The 15,310-nt window shown below is 48.5% G+C and overlaps 1 protein-coding gene across 3 annotated transcripts in view; it reads right to left on the bottom strand.

The window, feature by feature from the left end:
- Positions 1-1,598: 1,598 nt before the first annotated feature.
- The window catches only part of ULK1 (unc-51 like autophagy activating kinase 1), a 76,319-nt gene continuing 62,607 nt past the window's right edge, over positions 1,599-15,310 (bottom strand). For all 3 annotated transcript variants that reach the window (XM_054516756.1, XM_054516757.1, XM_036393248.2), the window contains exons 22-29: positions 14,992-15,107; positions 14,328-14,471; positions 11,633-11,820; positions 8,857-9,035; positions 8,610-8,728; positions 6,897-7,054; positions 6,553-6,688; positions 1,599-4,726 (exon numbers count right to left, since the gene is read on the bottom strand). In XM_054516756.1, coding sequence (XP_054372731.1) covers positions 4,671-4,726; positions 6,553-6,688; positions 6,897-7,054; positions 8,610-8,728; positions 8,857-9,035; positions 11,633-11,820; positions 14,328-14,471; positions 14,992-15,107 — 1,096 coding nt within the window. In that variant the 3' untranslated portion in view covers positions 1,599-4,670. The remainder of the gene's footprint in view (positions 4,727-6,552; positions 6,689-6,896; positions 7,055-8,609; positions 8,729-8,856; positions 9,036-11,632; positions 11,821-14,327; positions 14,472-14,991; positions 15,108-15,310) is intronic.

Here is a 15,310-nt window from a genome sequence, read left to right as displayed (position 1 = left end):
TCCCCCTCTGCTCTGCTGCCTGTGAAAGAGTCCAATGGATTCAGCAGAGAGTTCTCTACGCAGCCATGTGACACACAGTGGTCCATCTTTCATTTGGCTACAGTGTTTTCACCTTTGAAATTCTTAATGGGCAGCTTCAAAAGAAACCCCCCTCCCTTACCCTCAGCATCAGAAACTTTTTCATGTATGTATTATGTACTACTGTCCCATGCTGCAGGGAACAAACATACACAAGAAATTTTCTACAAAAGGGAAAAAATGTTTAAAAAAAAACCCAAAAGACCCTCCACAAATCCTCAAAACACAAAGACCCAAGTGTGCTGAGCAGAAAAAAGAAACAGCAGCATTTGTGATTACTCAGCTCTGAGCAGCTTTCCAAGGGCTGCCGTGGGGTCTTGCCCAGGTTGTGCCAGTATTTTTCAGCACACAGAAGTGCAGTTTCTCAGAGTTGTCCCCAGCGCTGATGGTGCTGCAGCTCTGCAGGGAGAAAGGATCGGCTGTCCCTGCATGTGAGCCAGCATCAACAAGAGCCCAGTGTTTCTAGGCAGGGCCGTTCTCACAGAGCAATTCCCTGGGGTGGGAAAGGCAGGGGCCAGAAACAGAGGTTATAAACAGGACAGAGCAAGAAAAAAAACAATTCCAGCTCATGGTAAATGATGATTTTGAAATAGGATTTTTTCTTACAAAACCACGACACTGTGGGCTGATGCTGCATCACTCAGGCCTGCTAGGCAGGACTTTCCCCAGTGATGCTCATGGGCAACAAAAACACATGGAGTTCAGCAAGTGGAGTTTTGGGAAATGTTTGGTGGAATGATGGCATTTGGCCTCTGAAAGTTTACAGCTGTGTGGCTGAAATTTCTGTGGCAAGAATGGAAGGACTGGACTAATTAATTCAGCACCTCTCCCACATTCCAGATGCAGGGCTTAGCTTTTCCTCCAAGAGTATTCCAGTCCAGACAGAATGGGCACCTGTCCTGCACTGAAGTCAGGACCAACACTCAGCATCTCACTGTCCCTTTTGCCATGTTCAGTGACCTTTGGCAAAGCTATGTGGGCAAGAGAATTCTAAGCCATGTGCCTGCTCTGTTCAAAAACCAAATTGCAATGCATACAAACACAGCAGGAAAATATTTAATGAGAATTAAAATACTCAAATGTTATCATGATATCACACTTCAAGTCTTTTTTTTGTTCAGCAACAAGCTTACAGATTCTGACAGTATAATCCTACAAATACTGAAATATGGACGGAATTTAAGCATCCAATTGGCTGGGAAAGGTTGGGGCTCTGCTATCAACTTGTGACAGTTCCTAACCACTGCAGGAGGAGAGGAGAGATAATATGGACAGAAAACCATAAAAACCAGGAACTGCAGCTCCCACCCAGCAACTGGCTTCAGCTTGCCCAAATTCATAGGCTTCAAGTGAATTCAAGGAAAGGTGGCTTTTCTGCCCCAAGCTTCACCTGCTGTGATAAGGGGGCAGAAAACAGCCCTTTTTTACCCAAAAGTCGAGGCAGGTAGAACCACACACATTATAAAGGCCTTGCTCAGATGCCACATGAACTGAGAACATAAAGGACTGAAAGAGGCCACTAACAATTTCAAATCAATTTTATTGTCTTAAATTGGTGTTGTACAATTTAAAGCAAACAAAAAAAAGTCACACAAAACACAAATAAAAAATGTTGACAAAGTATCAAGCATTACCTTATAAAGAACATCATCATATGCTCTCACAAACCTGAAGGTACGTGTAATCAGACTGAGGTTTCTTGAAATCTATTAAAGACGCCTGACACAAACGCTGCAACAGCAACAAAGCCATGACAATAGCAGGTGGACTACACTAGCAACTTCAGCAATGGTTGGGGGTTGGTTTTTGGGGTGCTTTCTTTCTTTTTTTTTTTTCTTCTTTTTTTGCATACCTTATTGTCTACAAAGCAATAAATATTTTTCACCAAAAAAGTTGGTTTCACGCTACATGCAGTTAGATAAAAAAGAAAGTCACCAAAGTGATGGCAAAATAAATCACTTTTCTTTTTTTTTTCCTCCCCTGCTTTTGGGGTTATTTTGTGTGAATTTTTTGTTGGTTTTTTGTTGTTTTTTTTTTTCTTTTTTTTTAATTCAAGCACAGTGGCTAAGTTTCAAGTATTGAGAGAAAAAAACATATATATACACGTTTGTGTTTGTGTGTGTATCTCTACCCATGCACACACATACACACACACACACAGCCTTGCATGTATATACACAAACACATACATATATATCAGTTGTAGGTCTGTAAACCACAATTTTTAATTTTTTTTGGAGCAATATATACTTGTATACATTGAATGTGGACGATTTTGATACATTCAAGTAATGAAGTACAGCTGGAAGGTTAGTGCTGAGCTTGCCACACACACGGCTCACTGGGGCAGCAGATGTGGGGCTGGGCTGGGCCTCTCTGGGGGCTGTGCCCGAGGTCTGGGGTGCAGGGCTTGGTATTGCAGAGTCAGTCCTGGCTTGGTGCTTCCGTGCTGCAGCGTAGCCCTTTGCACAGCTGGCCAAAGCCTTTCTGCAGCAGTCTGGGTCTCCTCGGCATTGCTGTCCACAACAGGCTGGGGGGGTTGGTTGTTTTTGTCTTCTTTTTTTTTGTTTTCTCCTTTTTTTCCCAGGCACAAGCACAAATGGCCACAGAAGCAGCAAACTGTGAGCCAAATAGTGAAGCATTTGTGAAAGCTACACTTAAAGCTTCCCTGGTTGGGGCAATTGGAAATATTTTTAAATTTCTTTATTGGCACTTCTGCTCTGTGAACAGAAACACCCATGTTGCCAAATGCAGTGCCAGCTCCAAAGCCCATGAAGTTGCTCCTGAAACTCTTGCAAAGTATCACACTGAACGTGCCAATCTTGAGAGGAAAAAAAAGCAATGAGGACTTAACCACCATGTGCAAAATATTTTTAGATCCCCAAAAACTAAGCCTGAGGTTTCGAGTTGCTTTCAAAGATGCTTTTCTGCCCAGCTCTACCACAACACTGCCACGACTCTGGAACTCACACTCATCTCTCACAGACTGATGGAAGGCAGGCAGCTCCCCTCTCACACACATGCTCACAGCACCCCAAGCCTCACCCAGAGCTCCAGCCACTCGCACCCGCAGTCGCATTTGGCTACAAAGTCTCCTTGAAAGAAATGCTGAACATAAAACTGAACGGGATTTCTTTATAAAAAAAAAAAAAAAACAACAAACCAAAAACCCAACAAACAAAAACAAAGCAGCAAGTAACACTTCTTTAAAAATGCGTTTCCAAGTGTGTGGGATCCTAACGCCTGTTCTTCAGCTCTTAAAAAGCATGGAGCTTTGTAATGACTGTCCTTAAAAGAACATTTAAATAAAAAACAAATCTTGGTACTGCCAGACTGCAAGTCAGCTTTTCCTGGTGTGGAGGAGGAACAGCACAGACTCTGCAGTGCTCTTTGCCTCACACTCACGAGATACAGTACAGTTAAATACGTACAGTTACACACAAACCATATCAATATCAATATATATTCACTCTTAGGAATACATATTAATATACGCACACACGTAGTGCAATAAAACAACCAGGAAGCAAGGAAAGGAATAAAAAGAACAGCATTCCTAACAGTCGTGATGTTCCTGGGTTGTTGTGTGATGCAAAGTCAACTTCTCAAAGTTCCCATAGTGTGTAAAGTGCTCCTTTGATTCACAAAGCTAGTGTTTTCAGTTTGGGGGGCTCCAGGGAAGGGGTTATTGAGCCAACAGCTGAAAGCAGGACAGTGCTAGTGCTTCCTCAGGTAGGAACGTGCTGACAGGAGAGCTCAACAGCCACAAGTCTTTCACATTGATCCCTCTGAGCCGGGGGACCAAGGGAGGAACAGATTCATTTTGGCTTCTTACAAACACAGGAGCGTGACCCTTTCTGTTGCCCTCCTGTTTCCTGCACAGCCCCTTTCCCTGTGTTCTTTGCCCATCCAGGCAGGCAGACAGGGAGCCCACACAGCAGCCATGAGATTTCCAAGCTTCCCAGCAGCCACACGTCCTCTGCCTCACTCAGCGAGTCTGTTGAGGTGGGAGCTACTTCATAACGCCAACTCCCTCCTCTCCAAGCACTCCAAGGCATAAACATAAGGAGAAAGGACAAAGGAGAGAATGGAGGGGAGCCACCAGTTGCCAGGGAGCTTGAAGATGCCTGGCTCTCAGCTGGGAAGGGGAAAGTACACAGACTGGCCTTTATGTCTGAATGACACACTCGGACATCAACTGAAGCCAGCAGTTTCAGCACATCCATTGCCTGCAATGGACACAGCACTGGAATACCCTGTTCTTAAGCAAGAGGGATAGGCAGCAGTCTTATCCTTCAAAGTGCTGGGAAGAAGCAGACTTCTATCCTTCACTCCCTCTGACAACGAGGGAGACCTTTCCACATCAGCTATGTCTTCACCCAGGCCTTTGGGCAGGGAAATATTTGTGCTTGCTGCAGTCACACGTCCCCACAAAGGAATCTGAGTCTGTGGAACAACTTCCCAAAACCAGAACAGTGAGCAGTCCATCCTCCAGGTGTCCTACTGCCAGAGTGGTTTCCCACCACAGCACAGGCTGTAGGGGACAAAGCAATCAGCTGGGGTGAGTTGTGTGAAGGACAACACCACTGGAGTCAGGCACAGAACCCCGAGAGCAGAGCTGACAGCCTGCGCTCGATGCACAGCTTACCTGGGGAAAGAAACAGCACAAGCAATCAGCTCATTTTCCTGCCAATGTAAAGACCACCACTGGAGACTGAACAAAAAAGGGGAAAACAGATAGCAGAATTTCAACAGATTTAAGCAGAACTTTGAGAATCATCAGCAGGAACTGACGAGGCCAGTGAAGACCTGACCAGAAACACCCTGCTGGGAAGGGACTGGTCAGAGAGTTCAACAGTCACAGACCTGACAGTGAAACCTGGGAGGCAGCAGTGCTGACAGATATCAAGATTTTACAAAGGATGACCATTCTCTAGGAAGAATTTATTTACTCCCAGTTATTGGAGCAGCTTTTTCCAGCAGGCAGAATGGCTCAAGGGTCTCCAGTGCCATTTGCCATGGCTTACACTAGGAGAGCCCATCCAACATCCAGCTCTCATCACCTGAGCCCAAGAATCTTTCAGAAGCTCAATGTTTGGTGGAATTCATGCCTCTCACAGGAATACTTGCTGTATTTCTAGGTTCATCATTTTACTTTTCAGAAATATGTAATCATAGACCTGAGATCTAACATGAAACACACACCCACTTCTGCCTATCAGAGAACAGCTCAATCAGGAAGCTGGAGCTTGCAGTACCAGGATAACAGCTGGGAAAAGAAATCTATGACATGCATTAACTGTATCTCTGGATCAAAAGATGGGATCTAGGTTTGGTAAGAAACAGTACAACAGAAACTACTTAGTATTCCCTATTCACCTAGCCCTCCAGTACAACACACCACCTGCCCATTTCCCTTTGTTCTCCTCCAGTGAGCCTCCTGTCAGCTGTGAAAGTTGGTGATAATTAACTGACTGATTGCCTGGGAGCCAGAGATCTCTCATTGCCTCTCCAAGGGCTCTGCCTCCATGGACAACCAGAGCTGTCCAGTGCTCTGGATGCTGGCCTGAGGCAGGCAGTGGGTGACCAGCAGAGGGGACAGGCACATGGTCTGCCAGCTGTGGCCACAGGAACACTGCTGGGACTGCTGCAGGTGGGCTGGGATGGCTGTGGTGGAGCAGAGCCCAGGCCAAGCCAGGCTCCTACCGATGATGGTTATTCCCCATCCCCTCTTTCCACCACCCACAGCAAGAGGTGACAGAGGTGATTAAACCCCAGCCTTAAGGGCAGGGAAAGTGTGCTCAGAGCACTGAGTCAGTCCTTTCCCCTCCAGATGGAGCAACTGCCCTCAGGGGACAGGGAGAGCACTGGAGAGGGGACAGCTCAGAGCAGCAGACTGCCTGGGAGAGGAGGGCCAAGGACAGCACAAAGGTCAGAGCTCAGCTTTCACTGCTACAGCAAGCACCTGCTGATGAGAAGAGTTTGTGTCTCAGGGCTGGGGAAGCAGGCAGGTGAGCAGTCCTGGTTCAGACACGTGCTGGAAGGAGCCCTTGCCATGCTGAGCAGCCATCTCTGCCCTGCAGCCACTGCAGGTTCACCTTCCCAAGTGCTCTGTGCAGAGGGATGGTTCTGGCTGGAAACCAACCCCAGGCCCCTGCTGCTGCCAAACCACTTCATTCAGCGAGTTCTTTCACACATCCAAAGCTCCAACAAAGTGCTGGCTACTGCTCTGCATGGGAAGCTCTCAAAATGTGGCTCAGAATAAGGACCTGCATTTCTACAGTTTTTCTGTTGGAAAAGCAGGAGGCCAGGCTGTGAGGAGCTGTAACAAGCCAAGAGATCTCTGCTATGTCCACCAAGATGTAGCCAAAGGAAAAAAAAATGGCGCTGGGGGCTGAAATTTCTGATCCACGCACCTAAAAAGCCCACATGCTCTAGAGTTGGGGAAATAACAAAAAGTCACCTAATACTCACATTTACTGATGTTTTCTATGTCTCCCTGTTCAGTGATGATATTCAGGAGCCCCTCCATTAGCAGCAGAGCCTTGTGGTACCTCTGTGCACAGTCCTCTCTGTGGTGGAACATCTCATCCAGGGCTGCAGACTGCACCTGAGAGCAACAACCCAGTGCCAAGAGCTTACTCCCAGAGCAGACTCAGCTTTCCCAGCTCAGTCCCTCAGCTGCATGGACACCCCCCTTGTCCAGCCTCCAGATGGAGCATCATGAGGGGAACCAGCTGCTAAGGGCACCAGCAGGAACCACAAATGCCCAACACTGCCCTGTGCTAACCCCAGTCCCAGGCACTGTGGGTTTTTACCATTTGCACAGCATAGCTGAAGATGAGCTTCTCTGCAGTGATGCTGTTGATCCGATCCATGAGCTTCTGCTTGTCCAAGAAGAACCTCTGCAGTCTCATGTTGAGGCAGTGGCAGGAGGATACACTGGATTTGTAAAGCTCATTCAGCTTCTTCACAACTACAGTAAAAGAAAGAAATACTTCAGAAAAAAAATGGTTTTTACTCACAATTCTCCCCATGTCTCCTAATTTCCATGTGCAGGACCCCAAAGGATTAACCTGCAGACAACAGGGCTCTGTTAAAGCCAAGAGACTGGCAGGAAAGCCGTGCACCAAAAAGGTCTTTTCCCTTTCCTCTGTCACCTTCACCAGTTATAAGCCTGCACATGGCAACTCCTACACAAGTGTGGTTCACCTGAAGCCGGGTGTATTTTTGTTTCCCCCAGCAGTCACAAGGCAGGAGCAGTTTGCTCTGCACAGGATGTGTCACACACCAGCAGCAGAGTCAGAGCTTCTGCTGCTCCATGGGTGCTGTGCAGGGCTGCATGGCTCACACGTGGGAGCTCCTGGAGTGTGGATCAGCAGCACTGACTAAGCAAGGGAATCTCTCCTGTCCCACTAAGGAAGGACACAGGTGGCTGTGAAAGGCCACCTCCTCTCCTGAAGCACAGGTTACAGAACAGGGAATCAGGAATCAGATATGACTCTGAGGGATTAAATAACAATCCACAACTGCAAGGGATGCCACAGGCTGAGTCTCCCTAGCTACATGGCATGATCTACACAGAGTACTGAACACAAACTCCCACCAACATCTGATGAGTACTAACTCCTACACACACATTTGAAAATCCCCATGCTGCATGAAACAAAGACAAGCCAGCCTTGCCCAATTCCCACACACTGAAGGAGAAACAACACTACAAATCTAGAAGCTGCAATCTGTTCTGAAAAGAAGTGATTTATTTGGGTTATGACAACTTTCCTGTTAGCCTGAACTTGTGGAAGATGTGTAGCTAAATCTGGTGTATTTTGCTCCACACTGCCTGCTACAACAGATGTGTGCAATTCATATTTAACTTCCATTTTTTTACACCCCATCCCAAGGCAGCACTTTGCAAAGACAAAGCTCTTGGGGTAGGTGGCTGGTGGGTCAAGTATTTCAAGTACTTCCAAAAGCTCCCTCAGTAATATTACAATGGGAGTTCAAAAATTATTTTTTTCTAATCATTGACTCACAGCCAGCTCTCACCACAGCCAGTCAGATGCAAATGTAAAGCTGTAACACCAGCAAAAACCACTGGCATTACCAGTACGTCACTTCCTGTGTTTTTGTTTCACTTGAAAAATCATCACTGCCAGGACAAGTCTGTATTTGCTGAGTAAGCACTTCCTAGGACACATACTGTGTAATTAAGCTGGGCTTGCATCAAGTACACATTAGCACCTAAGACAGAGATATACAAAGAATCAGATAAGATCCATCCCCCCTTACAATTAGTGCTGAAGAGTCTCACAGGAGCATGACAACAGCTCTGAGCCATAAGGTCAGTGTGAAAAGAGGAATGTACTCATGTGAATAAAGATCCAGCTGCACAAGGGGACGATCACAAATGAGCTCCCACCACCCTGGTGGGGTTCACACTCACTCCACCCCCTCCATACCCTCTGTGACACTTTTAATAGCTCCATTCCAGGTGAGCCCTTTGCCCCATGAGTGCAGCAGCCCCTTACCTTGCTTGACAGTGGAGGAGAGGCACAGCTTGCCAGCTTTGATCTGCTCTATGGCCATCTGCAGCCCCGAGGACAGAAGTTCTGCCACTTTCAGGTACAGTACGAGCTGCTCTGCATAGCTGCAAAGAAAGCAGACAGAGCAGTGTGACAGCAGCTCCGTGTCCCCAAGGACTGTGGGTACAGGAGGATGTGTGGGGTGGGAGGCAGTGACAAGCCCTGGGAGAGGAGCAGCTCTGCCAGTCCTTACCTCCACTCCCGGCTCAGGAGGCTGATCTGGTCGGCCACCACGCTCTCCTGGAGCTGGTACTCAGATGTCACCGAGCTGCCCATGTCACTGGAGCTGCCCTTGAGAGCAGCGATCTCCATCACGTAGTGCACGAAGGCCAGCGTGAAGCGCAGGCTGCGCAGGATGTCCGTGTGCTCCTGCTGTTGGAGGGATGCCAGGGGGGTTACAGGCAAAGCTGCTCACCTGAGCTGGGCCAGCAACCCACCCCAGCTACAGAAACAACAGCTCACCCCCAGACCCCCTTGCACCTCTGCTTTGGGCCACGCTCAGCCTGGAGCCTGCACCGGTTCCTCTTGCACAGTAACAGCAGCAAACAACAGTCCCAGGCTAGAAACTTCTACACAGCTCCCTGGAGAAGCTGGTGAGGCTTACTCCAAAATTACAAGCTCCCTTCCCAAGGAGCATCCCAGCTCTGTGGGATTCTTTCAGAAGTGAGCCAGGAAAGGGGAGAGACCATCTGCACCAAAAGCCCAGCTCTTGTTCCCACTACAGCAATGCCAATGTGGATTTCATGAGAGTGAAAACCTCCCACACCACAAAAAACTGCCAGTGAAGTGTCTCCCACCCTACATCCCAGCCTTCATCCCCTCGTAGCTCAGTGCAGTGAGCCTTGGGTGAGGTCCTTTGAGGAGACAGCAAGGACAACCTTCTATCTGCAACTCCTGCTCAGCTGGTGAGGGAAGTGCTCACACCAAGTGCTGTGGTCATTTCAGAGCAGTTTTTCCTCTGCTATTACAGATCAAAGGGGATTATCCCATTTCTGGGAAGCTGCATTGCTTAAGTCACTGAAACCAGTTCTGGGAAGTTAGTATTTGTGGAAAAACTGAATGCCTGTGGGTCTGCAAAGTGAATTGCTGCCTGGGTCAGATGCCAACTTCATTGTTTACTCTCTGTTGAGAAGTGGGTAACCTGGTCTTCAAAGAGTCACTGGCTCAGTTCTCTCAAAGGGGGTAAGGATGTTTCCTACATGAATTTACCAGGAAACCCCCATGCTCAAGATCTGAGAGCTGCTTTCTTTCCTTCACTGGCTCAGGCACTGGGCTGCTCAGGCAGCTTTGACTATGTGGAACATGAATCTCTCCCTCCCACCACCTTGCTACCTGGACAGTCCAGTATGGTGAGGAAGTGTTATCTCCATCTTCCTCAATTTTCTTTAAAAGCAGAGGAGGAACTTGGAGATTAAGTAATTACCAAGTCATACAAGAAGTTTGTGGCAGAGCAGGAAACTGCTGAGATCTTGCAGGTCTCAGACTCTTATCTCTAAACCACAGGCAGTCCTTCCTCTGCCTACAGTCAGCTTCTGTTAACTGTGCTGGCATTTATGGCCTCATTTGCCATCACAAGTTTTCTTTAGCCATCTCTGTATTGTGCTTTCAGAGCACTGTAGAAGAAACTAAACCCCAGCCTCCAGTATGCCTTGTCTACACCTAAAGAAACTTTCACACAAGACAGAAGAACCACCCATCCAAATGCAACAGTGCTGCTCAAGATAAACAAGGGCACCTAAACAGTGAGACTTCAGTGCCCTGAAAGATGAGCAGAACGCAGAAAACCTGCCAGGTTTGCATTCTGGCCAACTCCACAGAGCACAAAAGGGTCTTGAAATCTGCTGTAAAGGTTTTGTGACATGCAAACAGATTACTGTGCTCAGTAGAAACAACAACTGAAGCCAAATGAGTCATTACAGCCAGAGAAGCTGAGTGCTATTCCAAGATCAACTGATTCTTCCTTAGGACACTTCTCTTCAGACCAGCATCTGAAGTGGTGGCAGCTGGCAAGGACCCAAAGTTCTGTCACCTCAGCCAGGTAGGATGCTCAGTTAAACTGACTGCTATTGTGATCACATCATTGCTGGAAGCCTTTGCCCTGTGGCTTCACAGGTAATGAAGCCAACAAATGCAATCCAATGCAGAACTGACAGAAAAAATGAGCTCAACAAAATCTCAAGTAGAAGAGCAAACCCACATCCTTAAAACAATGTGTGCATATCTCTCTTGGTATCTTGGGGTTTTCAGCAACACCAGCAAGTGTCAGACACAAAGAGCCTTCTCCAGTCCCAGACAGCCCAAGGAGGTATCACAAGCAGAGCCAAAAGCGTGACTGAATCTGCCTCCCACCTCCACTGCAAATGGGCAGCCTGACCTACATTTCAAATATATCTCAGCTATAACAGCATTTGCTCTGCCTCAGCCTGCAGGGAAGGGGAGCCTGGCAGCCTTTCAGCTCCACAATCTGGTTCAGCTCTTCTGGTGCAGAACACAGCGTCCCCCCCGCCCCCCCTGCAGGAACAGAAGTGTCAGGTTTACTTTGTTTGCAGATCCTTTCAGCAGAGACCATATCACTGCTGACTCCCCAGGTGCACCAGGCAGGCACCTGACACACTGAGCTACTCATGTTCTCAGTCAGCCAGTACTAATGCTGAGCCTTTGAAAAAAGGAGAGCCCCAGAGCAGGCAGGTTGGCTTCAGAGGCCCTTAATACAGAATGCATTGGATAACTGATCTTCCAAGCTGCAATTTCAGCTTTGGGGATGGGGAATTTTAACCCCAGTCATGGGCTGTTACATGGAATAAAGGGCTTGGTGCTAAATATACCCTGGGCTTTCTGAACACTTCACTGGCCTTGCTCTCTTGGAACTTGCTGTATTGTTTGCTCCACCTTTGGAAGCAAAGCATGGATTTAATAAAAGTTTTACTTTTATTCCCCTGTCCTTTTCCCCCAGGATATACCATACCCACCTCCATGAGGGTCTCTTCAGGCAGCTCTGGTGCCTCAAATGTAACAGCACCTTCCAGGTTGGCAGTGATGGCATCAGCAAAAGTGTACCGGAGACTCGAGGGGCCCTCCAGGGCCTCCCCAGCAGCTCCCACTGCCAGGTGCCTCCCACTGAAGGAGCCTCCAGAACTGAGAGAGCTGGAAGACCCCACTGTGAAGAAAAACAGACAAAGGAATTAACTGGAGGTATTAACAGCAGGTCAGGTAGACATTCCTCATGCAGAAGAGAGAATTCTGTAGGATTCAGGATCCTGGATCTGACAGGAGCCAGCAAGAGGTACTTGAGAGGAAGATGCAAGGACTCTGGATGCAGAACAACCACTCCCCAGCATAAGCTCCTCAGTGACTCAGACCAGCTGACAAGCTCAGGCAGATTTAAGAATGATGATCATTTACAGGGACAATTCAGAAGAAATTCTTTACCCTTTTTTTGGCTAAACCCTTTTTGAATCCTACCACAATATCTTGGGCTGATCTTTATCATACACTGTCATAGCCAACTTCCCCACCATGGAGCAGCACAGTTGGAACCGTGGCTCCCTGCCTTTTTGCTGTTACTGTCACTGAATGAGCACTCTGATAAGTGATGGCTCTAGAACATCCTGTATGCAAGCCAGGAGAGTTTTCCATTAAATGCCCTGCACTTTTGCTTTCCCTTCTTTATAAATAAGAGGCTGGGCAGAGAATGAGTGACCAGCTGAGTCAAGAGCCTAACCCCAGGGTTCTGGAGACCCTGTAGGTATGGGTCCATCAAACAATTCCCTCAGCATCAGCTTTTCCCCTTCTGGACCACTGAATCCACCCTAGGAGCACAAAGGAGATTTTGTCTCACAATACATTCACCACTTCCAGAGGCTTTCCCACCCCTGGCACACTGCCACAGAGGGAAACATTCTGTCTGATGGGGGATGCCAATACCAGCTCCAACATCCTGCTAATTCTACCCAGGTGGTATTCTCCACTCTCACTGGTCCTTGGGAGGAAGATGTTTCTCTTCTAACCACAGGTTTAATTTACTGCCCTACCCTGCCTTCTAAGGGTTCAGCAATATAATAATGCACAACTGATCTGCAGACAGGCACAGCCTCTTTTCCTCCCAAAAGCTCTTTCCATGTTTGCAGCAATGCTTCAAAGCCAAGAGGATCATCAAAGACAGGCAGAGTATTTCCAGTTCTCTCAGAGACAGGAGAGGAGAGGACCTACAACATCCCATTCTGGGTGCCCTGTAATTCCAAGAGGCTGTTTGCAGAAATTGTTGGGATGATTCACAGAAAGGCTCTGCTTTAGTACTGTCCTTACTCATGGCTTATGCAAGCACTTGGGGTGAAAAGTTTCAGCTTTCAAGTCTCCCCTTTGCACCATTAACTTTGTGCATTAACTATAACATGAGGAGTTCCTGCACAGGGCCTATAAACAAAGCTTGTCCTGCAGCATTGCTTTGGTCACCCTGACCTAACACTGTGTGTGTGCTGCAGGTTCACTTTCAACAGCCTCCTATTCCAGGCCTCCCATGTGACATCCTGACTGTTAGGCAGACCCTTGAGCACCTGAGGATCAACCTGCTAAAATCTGGTGCTTGGATCTGCTTCCAGATTGCTATTATCCCTGAAAAGCAACACAGGAGGTCTGAATCCCCTATCCAACACATTGCAATAGAAGCTGGAGGCTGTAGCCAGGACAGTAACCCCACTGTGCTACAGGCCCCTCACACAGTTTTTAAGAGTCTTAAAGCTCACTCTCCAAATAAATGAGACAAAGAAAGAATTGTGGCTCTGATCTGCCAGGCAATCAAAGGCAAGAGTGGTTTTAGTTAGGATGGAAATGCAAGCTATACATAGGAACCAAGCCCACATGTACCCCATCCCAGTCAAGCAGTTTATTCATGGTCACATCCAAACCTTCCCTGCAGTAATTGAGGACAACAGAGTCAAGTACATTCAGAGGAGGATGCCAGCCAAGAAAAAAACCCAAACAAGCCAAATATGCAAATCAAAATGTATCCAAACATTTTCTTAAACTGAACAGAGACTCCAGCTCCCAGACACTCTATCCCAAAAGGGCCAATCCCCACAGCCTCAGCTGCTGGCTGATGAGGCCAGAGCACTGGTGCCTTCCAAGGAGTATCTGCCAAGCAGGAGAGCATCCCCCCATCTCCTACATAAGCAGCTCAGAGCAAAAGTAACACCTCAAATAGATTTGCACACAGAGCCCTCCTGGCCCCTTCCCAACAGTCCTTGTGCACTGAAATTGTTGGGCACAGGTAGTCACACTCATCTTTTATAGCTCATCCAAAACCCACAGGGAGAACAATCAGAACACAACACAATCTTTACATTTGTTGACCTCTCAGCAACAGTGGTTCTGTGAACAGCTGCAGCACTATTCCTGAAGCAGAGAGCAATAAAGTAAAAGTCTGCCTGTCTCTTACAGTACTGGAAAACCACTCTCAGGCACTAATGCCAGTGCAAACAGCAGCAACAACTGGGGTTGGCAGGAGCCAGCACTAGAACCTCAAAAGGTGCTGGGACCAGCTGAGCTCTTACAGATGGCTCTGAGCAGCCTTCTGCCATCACCAGCGCCCTGCAGCAGGGAGCACAGCACATCTCTCTGCCCCCGGGCATTCCCACTGGAACAGGCAGGTAGGTATCGGCCCTTTACCTGAAAACATCCTGGTCCTCGTGGTCTGTGGGGGGGTTGTTCCACTGGGAGGGGATCCGACAGTAAAAATCACTGGGGATGGGCTGGCAGAGCCCCCAGCCCGGGCACCAGAGTGCAGGGTCCCTCCGTAAGCACCTGAGGGAGCTGGGGAGACAGTTGAAAGGTGCAGACCGGCATTACAGGAAGGTCACTCAGAGCACGGTGCCCCGCCCAGCGGGCGTGTTCCTGCAGACTCTCCTGGCACACAGCGGGTACCAGCACCGAGGCACCCCCAGCACCACGGGCCCCGGGACAGAGCCTGGGCAGGGCCAGCCACTGCTGCAGCTGCTCTCCCTCCTCGCTGCCTGCCTGCACGCCCAGAACGCCCACCCCTGCAGAGCCATTCACACCCGAGCGCCTGGCACCAAGCCACCACTGCCACAGGTTATCACGCTCACGAGGGGCCAGAAGAGGAAGCCCTGCCTACAAAAATCACACCAGTACCCAGCAGTTACACGGCACACACAGCCCACAGAGCAGGGCAAAGCAAACACCACTGCACCCCTCACACACGGCGCTTCCTGAGCCAAGAGCCACCGGCAGAGCAGCCTCCCAAAGCAGGAGGGGTGCAGGCAAACCCCAGCCCCAGGACATCCTGCCAGGTCTGCCTGGCCTCCCCACCTACCTGCAATTTCCATTGGCTTCTCATTGTTCAGGCTGTCGCTGCTGCCAGCTTCTGAGATCTGTGCCCCAAAGGCTGCCTTGAGGAGCAGGTCAGTGAGCCTGCCCGTGCTCAGAGATCTAAAAAGAGTACATACAACGTGATGCTGGAAGTCAACAGGTGCAAGGTGTCAGCTAACTTCACTTCTTTGTGCTATTCCTGCTCCACAGCCACTTACCAGTACACAGTAAACAGTCTGGAGCTGAAAAAAACACTCTTTCAACAGAGCCTCTGAAGCACCTCCTGCTACTTGCAGAAAGCACAAAACTATCACGACTAAGTG

Source organism: Molothrus ater, chromosome 18 (genome assembly GCF_012460135.2).
Source record: "Molothrus ater isolate BHLD 08-10-18 breed brown headed cowbird chromosome 18, BPBGC_Mater_1.1, whole genome shotgun sequence".
NCBI lineage: Eukaryota > Metazoa > Chordata > Aves > Passeriformes > Icteridae > Molothrus > Molothrus ater.
This window is presented reverse-complemented; position numbering and strand designations above follow the sequence as displayed.